Raw genomic sequence first — 19859 nt, forward strand, 5'->3', positions numbered from 1 at the left:
CTGTGAACAGAAACTGAAACTCTTAAAATAGTGCTTTTCCTGTATTTTGAATGTACAACTTTATACTCTTCATGTGAAGTTGTCCATGCAAAGCGATGGGTCAGAGGGCTGCCCTCAGTTTCTATGGCCTCAACAAGAATACCATCTAGGCAAGCAAATTGGAGGAAAAATAAAAAACAAAATTCAGGTGCTGTAAGATCATGGTCAACTTATAAGAAAAATAGCACAATGTTTTAAGAGCAATTGTGTGATTAGTTATCTTTATTCAGATATATATGTGGTTCCTTATATAGTCCAGATGGTGTCATTTACAAAAAGAAGCTATTAATAGCTTTGAGTTGAATAAGGGCAATGAAAACTGAATATTTTATTTATTTCAGAAATGTATATGGCCAGCCATCTCATGCAATAGGAATAAATGGGAATAAAATTGAACTATTATCTCTAGCTATAGAGAGAATTTATACATCATGCAAAGCAGGTTACTTTTATCAACGGTTTGCTAAGAATCAAGAAACTATAGTAATAGGAACTATATACTACAATAAGTCATAGTTTACAAACCAGAATGTCTGGGTTCATGTATCACACTGAATGACAGAGTGATTTTGATGTGTAAACATTGTTACTGGATTTTTATATATATATAGCTCACTTGTCCTTCATATAATGTTTGTACTAATAGTAATATTTTCTTTTCAGATTAACATTTTCACTTGCTTACTTCAACCATGAGATGGCCAGCAGAGAGAGGCCTCATGATACTTACTATTCCACCGGTCAAGGAATTCCAACGGCCGGATCGAAGACAAGGGCTTTCTCTGCTGTTGCCCCACCATTTGGAACATCTTACTTTCAGAAGAGAGGCAACCTCTCCCACTTCTGGTTTTCCAGAAGAGTGTAAAGACCTGACTTTGCTAATTAACATGGGGGAAATGGATTCAAGAGTAAGATGCAACTTTGGGGATGGCTGATGGCTTGAAGGTCCCTCTGCCTTTTCACTTTAACCTTCTAACTTTTAATTTTGTTCTTAACTCTGTGTACGTTTATTCACATATTTAAATTGTTTTATTATGTTGTTATAATCCATCCAGAGTCACCTGGGTGAGATGGGTGGTGCAGAGATATAATAAATAGTAAATGCTGATACTGGGTTTATCTAAAAATGTATGATGGAAAGGATTGCTCGACAGAGATATTATCTCCTATATATGACTTTGGATGAATTTCTTGAAATGATGGGATAGTCCCATCTGCTTTCCATTTGCAAGCTTTTGGATATTTTATATTTCTCTCCTGAGCCATCAGGTTTGCCTCTTTTTGTACGTCTTTTATACGTTTGTAGGAACCACTGCAAAAAATAGCTACTTTTTGTAGTTCCAGCAAGGTGCAATGAAATTATTAGTAGAAGTCTAGGAAGAAAGTATCTGATGTTAGATTTTTTTTTAATTTAATATAGTTGTATATTGTCTTCTAAAGTAAGGGGATCAGTTCTTAAAAAATTGGCAGGTTTGGCAACCAATGGTTTCTTAAGAAATCTTTCCTAATTTGCATCATTACATCTATTCCTCCTGAAATGCAACTTCTCAGCATTACAGCAGAAAAAGTCCATACATGTTAAGGAAATAATTTGAAGTCTACATTGTTTGCAGATGCCCCGCTGAACATATACTAGTTAATATATCCTCGTATCCATTCTACAATGGAATAAAGTTACATGGGCCAATGGAGAGTTGTTTAATTATAGGAGGTGTTTGAAATGTTGCATGCATTTTACTGATTGCACGATAATATAAACACCTGCCATAAGCCATCTATAAAACAAGAAGATATTAGAGAATAAGAAAGTTAATATGAAAATGAGATGGAACGGAATCATTTAGTATAAGTGGCTATGTAAAGCGTCATGAAAGTGTCACAATATCATATGCTGAAATTATATTTGCCAGCCTTACCGGCAGCAATACTACTTTCAGGACAGCATAAAGCTCAACGAAATTCCAACTCAGGCTGAACAGATAGACAATTTATATCTTTGACATTAGTTTGCAAAATTCCTTTATGTGATTATGGGCATGATCCCCCTAAAGTAGAAGATTGTAGATCTTAAACATTAATATACTGTTTGTTTCAGAGCTCTATTTTTTAGCTCTCTATATATACTCACTCCATGGAAGCCTTATGGAACTTTGTTTCACTGGCCTATGTTGCTACCTGATGCAGCTTTATAGTACTGAATCTATAGCAACAGCAATCGCAAGACATATCTTTTCTTATTCTCAAGATACAGAATAATAATAAGGTTCCTTGTTGTTGTGCCTGAACAGATGTTTAGAAAACATTTTCTAGAACATACAGTTCTATAAAATATAGAGTGGTGATGCAAAACCCAACCATTCAATGTTTTTAAAATTAATTTTACTCCATGTCTTGCAACCCCTGCTTGAAACACTTTGGACATGTCTTAGTATAGTTGCTATCCACTGCAGACAGGAAACCACAGATTTTACAGTTATGCAAATATTATTGACCTGTCAGCTTTCTTACCAAATATAGCACAAGCTCCCCACACACACACAGTGTACACCGTGGAACTAATTTGTAAAGAATCTCACTCAAATCTTGTTCTTAGTTTGTTGCACTGAAGGCCTGTGGACAAATGCAGTTCAGCCTTTGATCTCAGCCTTTAGGTAAACGTCAGCCAAAGTTCATGTTACCAACTCAATCTGTGCACGAACCTCATCCAAAATCTAGGATGCACCCGATCGCTCAAAAAATTAAGAAGTCTTCATTTGGATTCTTCACAGTATTTACCTCATTGTTAAATATTATTTCTCATGTTGAGAAATGCATTCTTTATTCAAACATACAGTAAGTGGTTGGTTGCAGTTTCCATCTTTACTTTGAGCCATATTAATTAAATTATACTGATAAAAGGGACCCATTAAGTACACCAAATTTTGCATAATTTGGAAGAAGATGGCACAGTTGTGGCTTCTGAGAATCTTTCCAATTCTTTACCAAGAATGGCCATAGGAGTTATTTGTATTTTCTTCTATGTTGTATATCTCTGTGTTTGTTCCTTCTTTTTTCTTGTATTCCATCTGTTTGTGTTTGCATGTATTCATTGGAAAGCATGGGGCTGCTCTGCTCTCAGTCACATGACCAGGAAGGAAGAATGAGAAGAGCCTTAGAATGGAGCAGTCACCACATTTGGAACCTGTCCCAGGGGAGACATTGGAGGAATGGTTCAGCCCCCTATCTCCCTTTGCCTTGGGTAGAGTCCTGGCTTGACCCAGCCCAATATTAGCTCAACATTTTGTTTGCCGGTTTCTTCCTCCATACCGAATTTGGTTCTATTCTGTTCTGTTTCAGACAATTATTGTGCAGACAGTCAGATTCTCAACAGCCCTTTTTAGTTTCTTTCCAACATTTCACTGGGTTGGAAAAAATAATAATTTTGCGGGCGGGCACATTTCCAGCTCAATGGCAACAGGAGGGAAATATCTTTCTAACTTCCATCATCACACAATGTTCCAAAAATAATCTACAGTATAGTAGTTATCTTGGCACCTAAATAATCTGGCCTACTGCTAAATCCCTGTGAGGTCATTTGTGAAACAAAGGGATGCTGCGATGAACAACCAACTGGAAAGATTAACTGGAGGAGAAACACTGGAGCAAGAGCTTGCTATTCTTCACATGTCAGCAAAATCAGAGGCCAATACAGATATAGAGCCCAACCTGCCTTGTGAAGTGCTGAGGACAACACCATAGCTTCCTCTAGATTAGAGAGAAAAGGTTTTACAGGAAATTTTAGACCACACATTTGGAGATGTGGAGATATGAATACCAGGAACCCAATATATATATATATATGCCTTTTTAATATTATTTTATCCGATGTCTATGGAGATTCTCAGTCCTCCAGGTCATAGTTGTCCCAAAGGTGCTTTTTCAAGAGGCAACTGGACTTTGAAAACGTTTTGCTTCTCATCCAAGAAGCTTCTTCAGCTATTTTATCCTATCTTTCTACTCCATTTGAGCTCTCAAGACAGCTAATAATACTTAAAATGAGAAATACAAAACAAACCAAGTTCAGCAGCATAAGGAAAAATCTGTACAAAAATCAGTTAGTAATCAAAGTTCTAGCAAAGGACATGTATGTTTGCTGCAGTTATAAAGGCAAAGGGAGTAGGAACCAGCATAGTTATTGAAGGAAGAGATTCATGGATTCTCAACACCAGAGAAAATGCTTTAGTCTAATTGACTTATATCAGAGACTACATTCATTCTGTCATAAATACTAAGACACTTATTTTCTCTTGCTGACATTTCCCACAAGTGCAGGGTCGGTTCCCCCCCCCCCCAGATCATCCAAGTATTGATCCGTTATTTGGCATAATCTAAAGTTAGCACAGAAGCCAGAATTTCCTAAGATATTCAAAGATGGTCTGTCTTTTACCAGCAGGTTAAACTCTTCCAGCACAATCAAGAATCACTAGCCACAATTAGCTCCTATTAATATATCTCTGGAGACTTACTCACTTTTCTTTTCTCTTGCTGTATGAAAACTCACACCGTAAGTCAGATATAATAGATGAGGAGCAAGGAAAACAGAAGCAGGGGAAATGGAGAAATTAGACTGTCATGTTTTATTAATGCCAATTTCATTTAGGGGCAGTGTGAGTAAGAATAAGCTAATCCTTATAAATTTCTGCAAAGTTGAAAGGAAGAATTAAGATGGAATCCCAACTACTTGGTGAAGGCAGTACTGTAGAGTTGCATTGAGAGAGTGAATGAGGAGGTGTGTGTGGTTGGCCCATTTCATTCGACTTAATTTGTATGAGGAAGTTCTCTGCTCTGTTTCCTTTCTCTCTCAGCACCATTAAACAGGAAGCTGAGTGAGTTGCAAGCAGCTGCTGAGCTCTGTGAACAGACAGCTTTGGGATCTTTTCTTAACTGCTGAGTAGTTAATGTTTCTTCAATTTAAGTTTTATTTTTTATGTTGGGTTTTCTCTTTTTTAAATCCAAGGCATGGATCAGTGCTGGTACCATGGAAGCATCACTCGTTCAAAAGCTGAGGACTTACTTTCTAAAGTAGGCAAGGATGGAAGTTTTCTCGTCAGGGCCAGTGAATCTGTCTCTTCAGCTTACGCCCTCTGTTTGCTGTAAGTATGGCTGTTGTTTTTTGCCTCAGTTCACCTGCTCTTTTACTGATTTAATTCACAGAGAATTGGAAGCAGGATCTAGTTTTTATATGATGGGTGATGACAGTTAAGAGTGTGGAAGGCGCATTAAAAGTACTTGGCCAATTAAGTGTCATTATAGAATAAATTATCTGAAAAAATGCTAACATATTTACCATAAATATGAATAAACATATTTAAAGGTAGGCAGTAGTAAAAGGGTAATTTTTAGAACATTTACGGAGTTAGCTTTCATCTTGTTATTTTGATTTTAGCAAACTGAAGTCAGAATAACCACTAGATTTAGTACTCAGGAACTGATTTTTCTTAGGAACTGAGGTGTGATTGATGTAATGATACATACTGTGTATGCAAAAACTTGATAAAGGATGTTGGCTTTATTTACGTTAAATCAATGAGATATTGCTTTTGGGAGGGGTGTTATGTTGGTGGAGTGTACCTGGGAATATAGGAAAATATCTGAAGAAAATCATTATTTTATTTCCAGACCATTTAATTATATAGAAAGTCAGTTAATATAAATGATGTAATTTAGCAGTAGAAGGATAGGCAAATTATATCCTTCAAGATTTCCTGGGTGCAGAAGTTCAGCAAAATCTAAATGGCAAAAGTGCCTCCTCCTTGTAGTTGTGCAATTTTTGTTATGCATGTGAAGAACTAGGAATAATCAAAAACCAGTTCTAATTCTAAATTGTTCATACACAGAGACCCTCACACACAATTTAATGAGAAAATTATGCAGAAAATTTGCATTTTCGCCAGTAATGTTTTCTTTTCCACTGCACTCTACAGAATTAATTCAATAATTTATGACTGAAAGATGTTGATCCTCAGTATGGTAACCTTTAAAAATACTTTTTTCAATAATTACTGATTACAGTAATTCCAAATAAAACCTTCAAATTATGAGTGAGATAAACTCATATTTCCACTGGAGTTGGTCATGGTTCTGTTATGATGGTTGGTTCAAATATTACACTAAATAGCAACAAAATGTTTTAACATTATGTTTTATCAAAACTAAATAATCCACTCATACAAAGATATACATTATATGACCAAATTAGTCTTTGATTGTACCTGATGAATAAGAAAAAATTTATAAAGGGGGTATGAGAAATCAGAATAACAATTAGTCTTGGTATTTTGAGTTTTTGTCTAGCTTACTGTAGGGCTTCTGGAGAATACAGTCTGATTACTAAAGAAATACAAGCATTGTTTGCTAAATTGTTTTTTTCTTTGTTTTGACATATACTATATCTCTACTTGATGTTGTTAAGTAATTCCTCTAAAGACGCTTGTCTGGTGCCTAGATTATGGTCTTCCTAGTGCTAAGCCACAATGTGATTTGTTCTGACATTTTAATTTGATAATTGAATAAAGTTGATAATCATTAAAGATGTTATCAAGAGGTTAATTGATACTTGACATACCACTCAGGTTGAATTCTTGAGTGGACAAAGAGCAGAGGTAGTATTTAAGTAAACTAATAAGAGTGTCTACAAGGTATGGTCAATGCATATAAAAATAAGCATAACTTCAATTGCATAGTCATGGCTACCATTTTGAGTTTTTTGACCACACCTGTAGTTAATGTTTCATTAAATAATATTCTGAAATCCATTTCTAATTTCTGGAAATACCTCCAGGCAACAGTTCTAGAATCTAGATAGTTAGAAGGAAACACAGCAGTTTAAAGTCATTTTAAGAACAAATAATTTATGAGCTGGTAATTGGCAACATTGGCAGCTGCCTTGAATTGGCAGCATTCTGAGCAAGGGAATCTAATTTAAATATATAAGATAATTCATTTTTTATTTCCTTGGTTTAGGCACGTATTGATCTGCTCATGGTGTTTTACTTCTTGACATATGATTTCTTTCATGCAAAAGAAATGAAACATTGAAACCCTCCCTGAGTGGAGATGGAAAATTTTCAATAGTACCTTAAGCAGATCCATATGTTTTACAGCAGAATTATAGCCATCTATTGAAACAATTTTTTCCCAATCAAGTTATTTTTAAAATGCCCTAAATGAATATAAATCTAATTTCTAGTACTAAAGTATATGCTTTAGTAAATTACTTGGTGTCATTCTTATTTGATTTATATGCTATTTTTCTACTCTAGTGAATGCTCTTGATTGTCTCATTAAATAAAAATGTTTAAACATCATTTAAAATTAACAATAAAATAGGTGTTAAAATCATTTAATATTTAAAACTCAGGGAAACTTCGATCTGATATTATATATTACTGGGATCTTGAAATTCTAGTTCTTCCAACTTTTTTTAAAATGTTTATTTTTGTTGCTTTTAAAATAATAACAAAATTGCTTTTAAAATAATAACAAAATTGCTTTTAAAATAATAAAAAAGAACATAAAGATAATAAAAATATATTCATTGTCAAATAAAAACCACATAGAAAGTATTTTTAAAAAGTAAAATACAACAAAGAAACAAAAAACAAAGAAGCATAGTATGATACCTTGTTTCCCTGAAAATAAGACATCCCCTGATAATAAGCCCAATCGGGCTTTTGAGTGCATGCGCTAAAATAAGCCTGCCCCTGAAAAGAAGCCTTCCCTGAAAATATTTAAACACAGAGCTGGAAGTCGGGTAAGATGGCAGGAGGAGCCCCATCTCGCTCCACGTGCCCCAAAATAATAAAACCTCCCCGAAAATAAAGCCAAGCACTTATTTCAGGGTTCAAAAAAATATAAGACAGGGTCTTATTTTCAGGGAAACCCGGTATATCATTTTAGCAGTAATTCAAAACTATATATACTTATCTAATTTAAATATTATTCAATATGTATATATTTCTAAACCATTTATATAACTATCATGTTTTTAATTTGCTGGGTTTTGTATAAATGAGTCTTATATTTCATTGTTCATACAAAGCCTATATAGGCAATCCACTGATAGATCTTTAATCCATTGAGTGAAAGGGACTGTACATTTATCTGTACAATATTGCAAAATCTGTGTTTTAGTTAAACTATGAACATGGGGAATCTGTTTAGTTGACCAGCTGTCAAATTCCATGTACCAGGTATGTCATTCAAGAGAATATTATACTCTGAAAATTTTAGCTTTTGTCACACAATCATGTTTATATAATGCACTACTTACTCCCAAAACTTAGTAAGTATAGGACATTGTAAAAACATGTGTTAATCATTAATGCTAGTGGCTGAAAAATATTGGAACAGTTTGTCAAGTCATGTCGCATTTCATAGCCTGTGAAGATACGACCCCAAAAGCTGAAAAGCAAAGTCTGTTTATGTGATTATGAAACATACATGATAGCCTTACAATCAAAAGGCATTGTGCAAGCATCTTTCCTCTTCTTGCTTAAGAGGGCTTTTAGGAGCGAGAAACAGTTTTGTGAATGAGACATGATTATGGTATGATACAACTTTGCTGTGGAATTCCACTTGATTAAATGAAAACTCCACCTCAAACCAATAGTATAAATTTCTGTTTTGCAAACTGTGTAGTTGGCATTTGGGAGATGAGTCTTTTCCCTTATTTCTAGACACTCCTGCTCAACCCTATCAGACCCTGACACATCACCCAAACTCAGGGCTCTGAGGAGAATTGTAAAAAAGGCATTGTAAAAAAATGACCAGAATCTGATTAAAGGATTAAGTTCGGGGTTTTGATTCTTGTCAGAGGCCCGAGTTTGGGTGATGTGTTAAGGTCTGATGCATAAATACACCTGAGTAGATTTTCTCAGCTGCTCTTGTAGCAGCAGTGGCTAATCCCTGCCTTTTTCTATCTTTCTGTCACAGGGCAGATCCACAGCTTTCTCCACTGAACAGCAGAGAAGCTGCATGTTTTAGCCTATTCCAGTTGCTGCAGTGCTATCTTCAAAACATTCAGTTTATGTCAAACCAACAAGCCTAAATTTAATGAGAATTAGGTCTTCTGGTTAGTGCTATATAAAATCTTAAGACTGTATGGCAGTCTTACAAAAGATGGAAGAAACTCTGTTTTTTATTATAAACTTTCTGGCTCTTCATATAACACTTATAATTAGTTATAATAACAATTATTATAACTAATAAATATAATTATATTTTAACCTTCCTTTTATGGAAAGTTTATTTTACAAAAAAAAAGTTTGACCTTTCCTCTTTAGTAAGAATATCACAGTATATGATTTAGCAAAGTCCTGCTTCTAAAAAGCTGATTTGCAAGTAAACCAATTTCTTCTCTCACCTATTCTAAGTGCTGAGCAGAAAAATTCCACTTTCTGGAAAGCGTTCCAATTTTTTTTCTTCCTAACAAAGATGGTGCGGGTCACAATTAGGAATAAGAATAAAACTTCTACTGGCATGAAGCAGAAACCCTTTTCATTGCCCCTAATTGCATTGTGGAGAAGACTGTTTCTGTCAATTTCACATCTGGAAAAAGGAGAAAATCTCTAATCCCCCAGTACTAGAAATTCTAAAGTCCTGCCCTCTCAGTCTTAGAATTTGTTTAATCCTAATCTTGCTGCAAAACTATACTACACTAGTATCAAATTCAGAGCTGCCTAGTCTACCCTTTGGAGGAGGAGCATCACCCAACAACTTCAACCAAACTTATCTCATGGGAGTCTGACAATAGCTAATAGAATACATGTTCTTGCACAGGAACAGGAAGTTCAAGTGCAAAGCCCAAGAGAAGGTATAAAAGCCACCCTCTTTCAACTCCATGTGGTCAGCTACCCAGAATCACATGTGCTTCGTGGTTCTGCTTCATCAATAAATGGACCCTCTTTCCCATCAGCCTCCAGCCTCCATTTTGTCTCCACTGCCTTTCTCCCAGCTTGGAACTGAACCAGATGGATATTTCTTCCAACAGTATTTATTTCAGTCTTGCCTCATTTCAATAAAGTGGCTCTCCTATCCCTCTTCTCTTTCTGGAGTTTGATACAGAAACAAACTGTTGATTTGAAGTTGCCTCCAAAGATTCTGCAGATTTTTTTTTTAAAAAGTGACTATAAATGGGTCTGGAACAAAATGATATTTCTTAGAGTGATACATTGAACTTCTTTTTTAAAACCAAATTTGAATTTCACTAAAAATTCTGATGAAAAACAAATCCATAGTTTTCTCTCTCTTCGTTTAGCTTTCTAAATTGCCTTGTTTTACCTTCCCTTATTCAGAGTTTTATGAAAGAGACTAGTGTTATCTCTTATTTCTAAACCTCTATCATTTCCCAATTTTTATTTTTCTCCTCTGAGAAATTTACTTTGAAATTGCAACTTTTCCTAAAATTGTGACTTGAAACATTTTTCGGGAAGCATGGCCAATCAATAGTTTTGTACCGGCATTTTTTAAAAGTTATGAATGAATTCAAATTTAATGAAATTTGTACAAAGCAATCCTGCTCTCTGCTAATTCCATTCTTCTGAAACTTTTTCTACTTAAACATCATTTCCATTAAACATCTTAACTGTACTTATATAAGACACAAGGTCCTGTAAGGTTCTTAACCACACTATGAATATTGCTATTGGATCAAAGTGAGATACAGCAGATGTATCTTGGGTTTTACCAGAATATGAATACAATGCAAACACAAATCCCTAGAGGAAACAGTAAGGTTATTCCATTCACAACTGAAAATCATTATTTAAGATAACAGTTAACTCAGATTTATAAATAAAAATAAAGAGAATATAAATGATTATTAATTTTTTAAAAAAATTTGATTTATATGCCGCCCTTCTCCGGAGACTCAGGGCAGCTTACAATGCGCTAAGCAATAGCCTTCATTCTTTTGTATATTTATACAAAGTCAGCTTATTGCCCCCACAAACTGGGTCCTCAATTTACCTACCTTAGAAAGGTTGGAAGGCTGAGTCAACCTTGAGCCTTGGTGAGATTCGAACCTGCAGTAATTGCAGGCAGCTGGTCTTAATAACTAGCTTAATAACAGGGTGCCTTAGACCACTGTACTACCAAGGCTCTTAATGAATGCAATAGAAAAGTAGTATCATTCACATATTAGGAAACTTTTAAAAGTTATCTGGACTATATTGTTAGAGATATATTCTATGGCATGTTTATCAGAAAAAATAAACCTAAATCAATCCATGAAGGGGAGGTTTTTTTGTGTGTGTGGATAGAAATAGGTGGAAATCATTGGCACTTGGCATAATAGGTCCCAAAGAAACAAGCCAAAAGCAGCTTTTTGTGAGCAATCCTGTGGCATTATTAACTTTGAAGGCATACATTTGCATTGAATAAACAATCATGGTAACCACTGGTGGAAATGCAGTCAATGGATCTTCAGCAACTTAAACTAAAAATGCAGATTGCATATCTGGCAGTTTGAAATCCAATATATGTCACTTTTGCCATTTATTCAGTGCACCTTTGGAATTTATTCAATGCACAATTTGTTTAAGCAGCTGAAGCATCAGCACACACTCCAACTGGAGAGAGTTCTTAATTGGAGAAAAGTGTGAATCCAATCCAGCCAGAGGAAGCCAAACCATTTGTGTCAAGAGCCCTGCTCCGTTTCATGGTTGTAAAGGATTCGAATGCATGTGCCATAATTATGCACACCGTGGAGGCACAGATATACAATGATACACTGATGACTGATTCTGTGACTCAGGCTACAACCAGAAGCAGCTACTTTCTCTTCCTTTATAGCTGAGTGTAAAATGGCTTTGTCAGCTGATTTTCACTGTAATAGTTTTCCAAGCACCCTTTGATTGTTTAATTTGACAACTGTTCTTAAAAAGATTGGAAAATATTTTGTGGCCAGAAATGAAAAAAAGCAGCATACACATGCCCAGATATGCTTTGTGTGTACTTTCTGATATTAAAAATATTTTGATTTAAAAAATTTTTAAAAACAAGTTTGAAATTCATCATATGAATCTATTAAAGCTTTGGGAATTTATGTTCTTTAAAAAATAATGTTTTTGGAGACAAAATATAAATATGAATCTTCAGATTTATTTTTACAAGTATGTAAGGAAAAATGGAAATAAATATCAAGATTGAAATCTTTTCAGATCAAAATACTTCAATACTGTACTGAAATACTCTAGTTTATCTTACATTGTGGAAAGAAAGAAGGTTGACAGGACTTTTTTTTTAACAAAAAGAGGGTTTTTTAAAGGACAAAAGCCTTGAGCAGTAGACTGCTATTGGCAAGACAGAACTAAAAGTATAGTGTCCGAGAACTGACAGAAACCCTTTCATATGGAAAGCTACGGTAGATGCAAACCTTATAAACAAATCTGAGAACTGTTGGGAATATTGGATGGTTTCCCAAGATGATTTTTTTTCTTTCTGAACTATTTTAAGGTTTTCTCCTCATGTATTCCAGGTATCGGAATTGCGTATATACCTACAGGATTCTACCAAATAAAGAAAATAAACTAGTGATCCAGGTAAGACCAAGTTGAATGCTAAAAATGGAAGTCTCTTTTCCTGTGTCTGCTCTCTCATATGAAGTCAGCAAAGAAACTTAACTTTCTTTCCGCAAAATAAAGGCTTGTATACAACACAGGCACCTGTTCCACATCACTTACAAGCACTGGTTCTGATACTGAAAGTCTGCTTAGAGGAGCGCAAGGATCAGTTTCTGCCTTCTTCCAAGCTAATCAGACTCTGCCTCCTTTTCTGGCCTCTTGTTTGGATGATTGAAAGTATCTTGAGGTTCTGTTTTGAATAAAACCAACATAAAAAGCTGCAGTATCTTAGCTATCCTTTCATTCAGTTAACTTTCAGTCAACATCTAAACAAGGGTGATGTGGGTCTCCTTTCCTATATATTTTTTTCAGCTCAGAACAGCGCCTATTTTTCCAGCTAGTGCTAAGGTAGGTGGTGTTGTATCAAACACAATCTCAGGGTATGGGGGTGGGTGATATCCAACTGTTTATCCTTCCTTGCCCCAACGATTTTTGAAGAGGGGGGCGTTGGCAGTAGAGTGGTCTGCACAATCTATTGCCATTGTCAGACCCGTGAAAGCTGTGCCACACTGTTGTGATGGAACTCCACTTCTTTCATGCCTGCACAAAGTCCATAATGCATAAACAAAAAGGGTGGTGCTTCCATTGTATGAGTGCAGGAGTGTCAAACTTGATTTCATTGAGGGCCCCATCAGGATTCTATTTGACCTTGGGAGGGTGGGGGGGGCATGGGCAGCTTGACATCACTCTTATCGGGGGCACCTGTGGTGGCCCGAGCGCTCTGCAAGCAAAAACAGGCTCCTGAGCTCCGTTTTCGGCTGTCACAGCCTCCTGCAACCCTCTGCCAGTGAAAACAGAGCTCAGGAGTCTGTTTTTGCTGGCAGAGCGCTTGGGCCACCACAGGTGTGCCACGTGCCATTTTCACTGGCAGAGGGTTGCAGGAGGCTGTGGCAGCCGAAAACGGAGCTCAGGAGCCCATTTTCGCTGGCAGAAGCAATGCAGGATGGTGCTTCACTGTTTACAGGGTGACCCCCATGGGCCAGATCTAAGTAGCCTGCGGGCTGGATCTGGCCCCCAAGACTTGAGTTTCACACCCCTGTATTAGTGTGATGCTACTTTTATCTCCCTTCTCCATCCCTTAGATGCTGCTGTTTGGCAATTATTTAATGAACAATTTTATTAATTAAAATCTTCTAGTGTTTTCATAATCAGAGTAAGTGAAGCAGGCTTCTAAAACTTATATGTCATTAATGGTCCTCGGATGCCATTCACAGCTGTCATTGTGTTGCCATCAATCTGCAGCAATATTGTTTTCTAACATAACATCTAGCTTACATGTACATCTTATAGCACTCTTGCCATCCTGTTCTTGCTGTTCTACTTATTTTTTGGTTTTTTGGGGTTCCCCCCCTTGAACTGTATTTCTATTAAACAATTAAACCAGTTACATGTTTATCTCAATCCAGCGATATCCCCACTAATAAGCAACATATAAAATAACAACATTTGCTTTGCAATGTTTTCTTCGTGTTTTCTTTTGCTCTCAGGCAATGGGAAGACATGGAGCAAAAAATGTCAGATTTTTTTTCCTTGCCTGTTTTTCAGTTTACACCTAAACAGGTGAACAACTCTGAATGACCACACAATAGTTTGAAACATTTATTTCTGCAAAGCTGCAGAGTTGCTAGTTACTAGGTTGTAAGCAGTGTAAGCAGTAGAAATGCTCATTCCTTATACTGCTGCAGCATTGTATCGTGGCTTGGCGCAGATACCTCCTGTAAGTCCTAAATGCAAATGATAGCACACAAGGGACTTTTCATACCCATCCTGCTTATTTCACAGGAACACACTGTGCATTGAGATGTGATGCTGTATATGATTATAAAGTTACTGCAATGGTATTCATCTTTATATGCCCACCAAGCTTTGGAAAAAATACCAAAAATACCAAAACAGTGTTTTGATAATACTAAAAATTCTTACAGAGATGGACTTGTGAGGTCAATAGTTCTAAATATATAGAAATTCTTTGCAGCTGATCTGTCTGTGTATATTTGGTTACCACAGTGACACACGATCTTTGCACTAAAGTCTGCTTTATTTGGGAAATTAACCTCAAATCCTTTATAGGTAGTCCTCAACTGACAAACAAAACTTTTGTAAAAACGTCCATTGTTAAGCGGGGCAGTTGTTAAGTTGTGCTTCATTTTACAACCTTTTTTCTCATGGTTGTTAAGCGAATTGCTGCAGTTGTTAAGCCACTCGTGGTTGTTAGGTGAATCTGGCTTCCCTCATTGACTTTGCTTGTTGGAAGCAGCTGGGAAGGCTACAAAAAGTGATCACATTGCAGGCTAGTTGCCAGGTCCCAAATTTTGATCATGTTGCAACAGTCGCTAAGTGTGAAAAATGGGAAGAAGTCACTTTTTTCAGTGCTGTTGTAACTTCAAATGATCACTAAATAAATTGTTGTAAATCAAGGATTATCTGTATCTGGGGCCAAAATGTTGGATTTCCGAAAATCTTGTTCTCTTGCTTTGGTGCTCTGAGCAGGACTGACTTACTTACTAGCTTAGGACAGTGGAAGTCATTCTGTTTGGATTCTGATTCCAAGATGGGATTTCCTTCTCTTCTGGAAAGGCTTCCAGATGGCCAAGATTTCTTGCTGAATTATTCTTCTGAGGACAGAGAAGAAGCATTATTCTAAGGCTGCGTGAAAAATCTGTACCTGAATTTCAATTCCCAGCTTTCTCAGTAAATATAGCCAATGATAAGAGTTCTAAATCCACAATTTATGGAGTAAGAAGTTCCCAGACTGTCGGGGGAGGGGGTCTTTTATGTGAACCCTAGAGCACTTTTGTAGTTAGAGTGTTAAATTTATATGTGTGTATCTGTTCCTACTTCAAATTAGTTTGCCTGTTTAAAAATTATGCACAATTATTTTTAACTTCTTTAAGGCTTCAGTATCACCATAATACTTTTCGTGTGATGTTCAAGGCTGTTTTTTTAGCTTTTATAGCAGAGCCCTTTCCTTGCATCCTGATATCTAGAGGAAGAAAGCATAATTTGCAATCCAAAGCTACATAAGATGAGTAGCCTAACACAGGCTGAATCCTCTCATGCTCATATCCTGAAACAATTGTTTTATTTAGCATTGGCCATTAGCCCTTCATTCATTGTTGCTATGTCATATTTTGGCAAAGAGGTCATTTTGTTCTTCATCACTAATTGATCTCAGGACATTAGGGTTGTGTGCAAGGAAGCAAAACCATGGGCTCGTTTTGAGCATCTGGTCATTCTTCATTTTGCTTTGCCTCTGAGACCAGGACTGTGTGTAATAGGAAAGTGATGCATAGTCTGAAAAGCAGCCCAAAAACTAGGATCCTTGTTGATCTGATGAAGCTCCAAGTGAGTGGTGTGATTATGCTTTCTTATCACACGGGAAGTAGTTGGCTTACTGCTTCCAGCAAATATTACATAGTACTATTACTTTCAGTGAACCTTACAAAAAGGTTAATGACATAATATGATGGATTTCCCTCTAATATGGGGGGGGGGATGTTGCATAATAAGTTAGCCCATTAAACATTTTGATAAGTTCTAGTGTAAGAAATAGGACCTGTAAATTTGTGGGAATAAACAAAGTAGTAGTATTTTAGTTACTGTATTTTTCAGAATATAAGACATACCATTTTCCCCCCAAAAAGAGGGTGAAAATCTGGGTAGGTCTTATACTCTGAATGTAGCCCCGCCCACAAATGGAGATGAGGCTGAAAGAAGCCTCTGAAAGAAGCTTCAGAAAAAAAGCCTCCAAACAGAGCTTCAGAAAAAAAGCCTTTTTTTCTGAAGCTCTGTTTTGGAGGCTTTCAGAGTCCGAAAAAGAAGTTTTTTCTGAAACAGAGTTTCAGAAGTTTCAGAGGCAGAAAAAAAAGCAAGGCAAAGAGCTCACAACCAACGAACCTGTTACTAAAATTCACCACTGGGAACAGCTGATTGGGTGTATTCCAGGAGGCCAATCCACCCACCAATCAACTTTTTTCTTATTTTCCTCCCCAAAAACTAAGGTGCATCTTATATTCCGGTGCATCTTATACTCCGAAAAATACGGTATGTAAGATTTAAATAATGTGAAATTGAAAATATACAAAATACATTACAAGAACTACAAAGTATCTATAAAATATATCCTGGACAAACAAAAATTAACCAACAGCAACTATCTGACTTTTTTCCCTAGTCTTTTGTAGAAATAATGAGTTCCTCTAGTGTGATGAGTGATAACTTGAACTATATTCTGCATTTCCTGCAACTGGCCTTGCAGTTGACGTCATCAACAGATTTGAGCTGTGCAGAGGATACAGAGTGTGTCAGATCTCCTGTGATCTGTTGTAAAGAATATAGGCTAGGTAGGAACAATGTCACTGTCTGCGTTTAACTTTCTATTAAAGTAGCCTAGCTACTTGTTTGTTGTTAACAGCAGCAATCAAGAATATTGGTGCAGATACAGATTTAATCCTATTTGAATTAAACTTTTATAGCCCATGCTAATTATGGCTAATTCAGAATCCATCCCAGAATGTGTGCTATCCCTACATTTGCCCATATGAGTGCATACCAGGGCACAACTTAGGACCGGTCACATGAATAATAATGTATTATCTTTTTGTTTTTGGTATTCAGAACTAATGGTTTATTTTTTTTTACTTATATGACCTGTCAGGCTTTGAAAATCTTAATCTAATAGATTGCACACAATATTAAATTCAACGTTTTTGAATGTGCTGAAAGAGTAAAGAAGACATTGCAGCAGGCTAAGAAAATTACTATCAGATTCAATCACTTCAATTACAAGCGATTACTTGCCACAGCAGGAATGTAGAGAATGTAATGGTTCTTTGCAATGGTTATTAACAAGTAAGCAGGGGAAGTGGAATGCTAAAGTTTTGATTCTCAGGGAAGCTTTTGAGAGTTGAAGTAGGGACTAGATAGAGAATTGAAAGTTTAACTATTAAATAGAATTTTAAAAATGTACTTCTTGTTCATGCAGATTAACTTTCTCCAATTCTATAAATGACATATGTAACTCAGGGGTGAAATCCAGCAGGTTCTGACAGGTTCTGAAGAACCGGTAGCGGAAATTTTGAGTAGTGTGGAGAACCGGCAAATAGTCATTTTTTGGGCTGGCCGCAGAGAGGGGTGGCAATGGAGATATTGCAGTATCCTTCTCCCAGGAGTGGGAAGGGAATGGGGATTTTGCAGCATCCTTCCCCTGGAGTGGGGTGGGAATGGAGATTTTGCAATATCCTTCCCCTGCCACGCCCACCAAGCCACGCCCCCAAGCCACGCCCACAGAACCGGTAGTAGAAAAATTTGGATTTCACCACTGATGTAACTTATACCATCCATAGTGTTATTATTGGCTTGAATAGTTGGCTGAGAATTATGGTAGTTGTAGTTCCACATATTTGGAAATTACATTGGAAAAGTCTGGTGCAGAATAAAGCTGTCCAATATAACATGACTTCCTTCATTTGTTTTTATGCTCTGGCTAATACATATCAGTGTGCAGAAAATATTTAACACAATGGTCTTTCCAGTTACAGAATTGAACATAAGAAATACAAAGAAGGATAGAGCTAATCTTTTGTCAATAGTTGTTGGAAAGAGAAAATACTATGTGATATTTAATTATACTCTGCTTTTAACACGTTTTAGGTGATTACCACTGACATATACAGGATAGACTTATTTTTCCTGGTAACCCTGGGAAACTAGAAGATTTTCAGAGACAAGTGGATGTTATTTAAAATCTTGTCATACTAACTAAGCATTTGTTTTAAAAGCAAATATCTGCTCTTTGCAGTTGCTGAAGTAATTTTAATAGGAACAATGCAGTGTTATCCTAAGCCATAGCTGCATGTAGCTATTTCAAGTTGTCTCCCTTGGATGTCTCAAGTGCTTTGTGGATATTGGAGAATAGATATCACAGTAGGAAGCAATTTAAAATTCTTTTAAAAAGGTTTAAGAGATTCTGTATTGTTTGTAATGCTAAGTTCATGGGCAATTTGAAAATACAAATGATTATGACAGGTGATGAATTTTATAAACTATCATGAAAATGATGATCATAATTGAAAAAATACAAGGATACCAACACCGATGGATAACAGTTGTTATCATGTCAATCAAAAGCTACTAAGTAAGGGGTGGCTTTGGATTACCATCTTCAAAACTAAACAGCTCTATTGGGAAAGAAATTTTTGTGAGCCCCACTCACTTCATTTGATACAGAATCTGTTTGATATTCCAGAACTTTAAATGTTCTTAGTCGTGAAGTCGTGTCCAACCCATCGCAACCCCATGGACAATTTTCCTCCAGGCCTTCCTGTCCTCTACCATCTCCCGTAGTCCATTTAAACTGACACCGACTGCTTCAGTGACTCCATCCAGCCACCTCATTCTCTGCCGTCCCCTTCTTTTGCCCTCAATTGTTCCCAACATTAGGTTCTTCTCCAGTGAGTCCTTCCTTCTCATTAGGTGGTCAAAGTATTTGAGTTTCATCTTCAGGATCTGGATTTTGGTCCTTTATCATGCCTATCTTTGCATGAAACATTCCCGTCATATCTCCAATTTTCTTGAAGAGATCTCTGATTCTTCCTATTCTATTGTTTTCTTATCTCTGCAATTCTGCATTCAGTTGGGTGTATCTTTCTCTTTCTTCCTTGCCTTTCGCTTTCCTTCTTTCCTCAGCTATTTGTAAACTTCTTCAGACAGCCATTTTGCTTTCTTGCATTTCTTTTTCTTTGGGATGGTTTTAGTTGCTACCTCTTGTACAATGTTGCGAACCTCTATCCATAGTTCTTCAGGCACTCTGTCTATCAGATCTAATTCCTAAATCTATTTGTCACCTCTATTGTATATTCATCAGGGATATGATTTAGTTCATACCTGAGTGGCCTAGTGTTTTTCCCTACTTTCTTCAATTTAAGCCTAAATTTTGCAACGAGAAGCTTATGATCACAGTCAGCTCCTGGTCTTGTTTTTACTGACCAGGAGCTGTATAGCTTCTGCATCTTTGGCTGCAGAGCACATAACCAATCTGATTTCTGTGTTGATCGTCTGGTGATGTCCATGTGTAGAGTCATCTCTTGGGTTGTTGGAAAAGAGTGTTTGCTATGACCATCGTATTATCGTGACAGAATTCTATCAGCCTGTGCCCTG

The 19859-nt window shown here is 36.5% G+C and overlaps 1 protein-coding gene across 1 annotated transcript in view; it reads left to right on the forward strand.

The window, feature by feature from the left end:
- The first annotated feature begins 842 nt into the window (after positions 1-842).
- Positions 843-19859, forward strand: part of INPP5D (inositol polyphosphate-5-phosphatase D) — a 93588-nt gene continuing 74571 nt past the window's right edge. The window contains exons 1-3 of the mRNA XM_087872730.1: positions 843-947; positions 5036-5171; positions 12557-12620. Coding sequence (XP_087728856.1) covers positions 5038-5171; positions 12557-12620 — 198 coding nt within the window. The 5' untranslated portion in view covers positions 843-947; positions 5036-5037. The remainder of the gene's footprint in view (positions 948-5035; positions 5172-12556; positions 12621-19859) is intronic.

This window comes from Pantherophis guttatus, chromosome 6 (assembly GCF_059756535.1).
Source record: "Pantherophis guttatus breed Tessera chromosome 6, ASM5975653v1, whole genome shotgun sequence".
Taxonomy (NCBI): Eukaryota; Metazoa; Chordata; class Lepidosauria; order Squamata; family Colubridae; genus Pantherophis; species Pantherophis guttatus.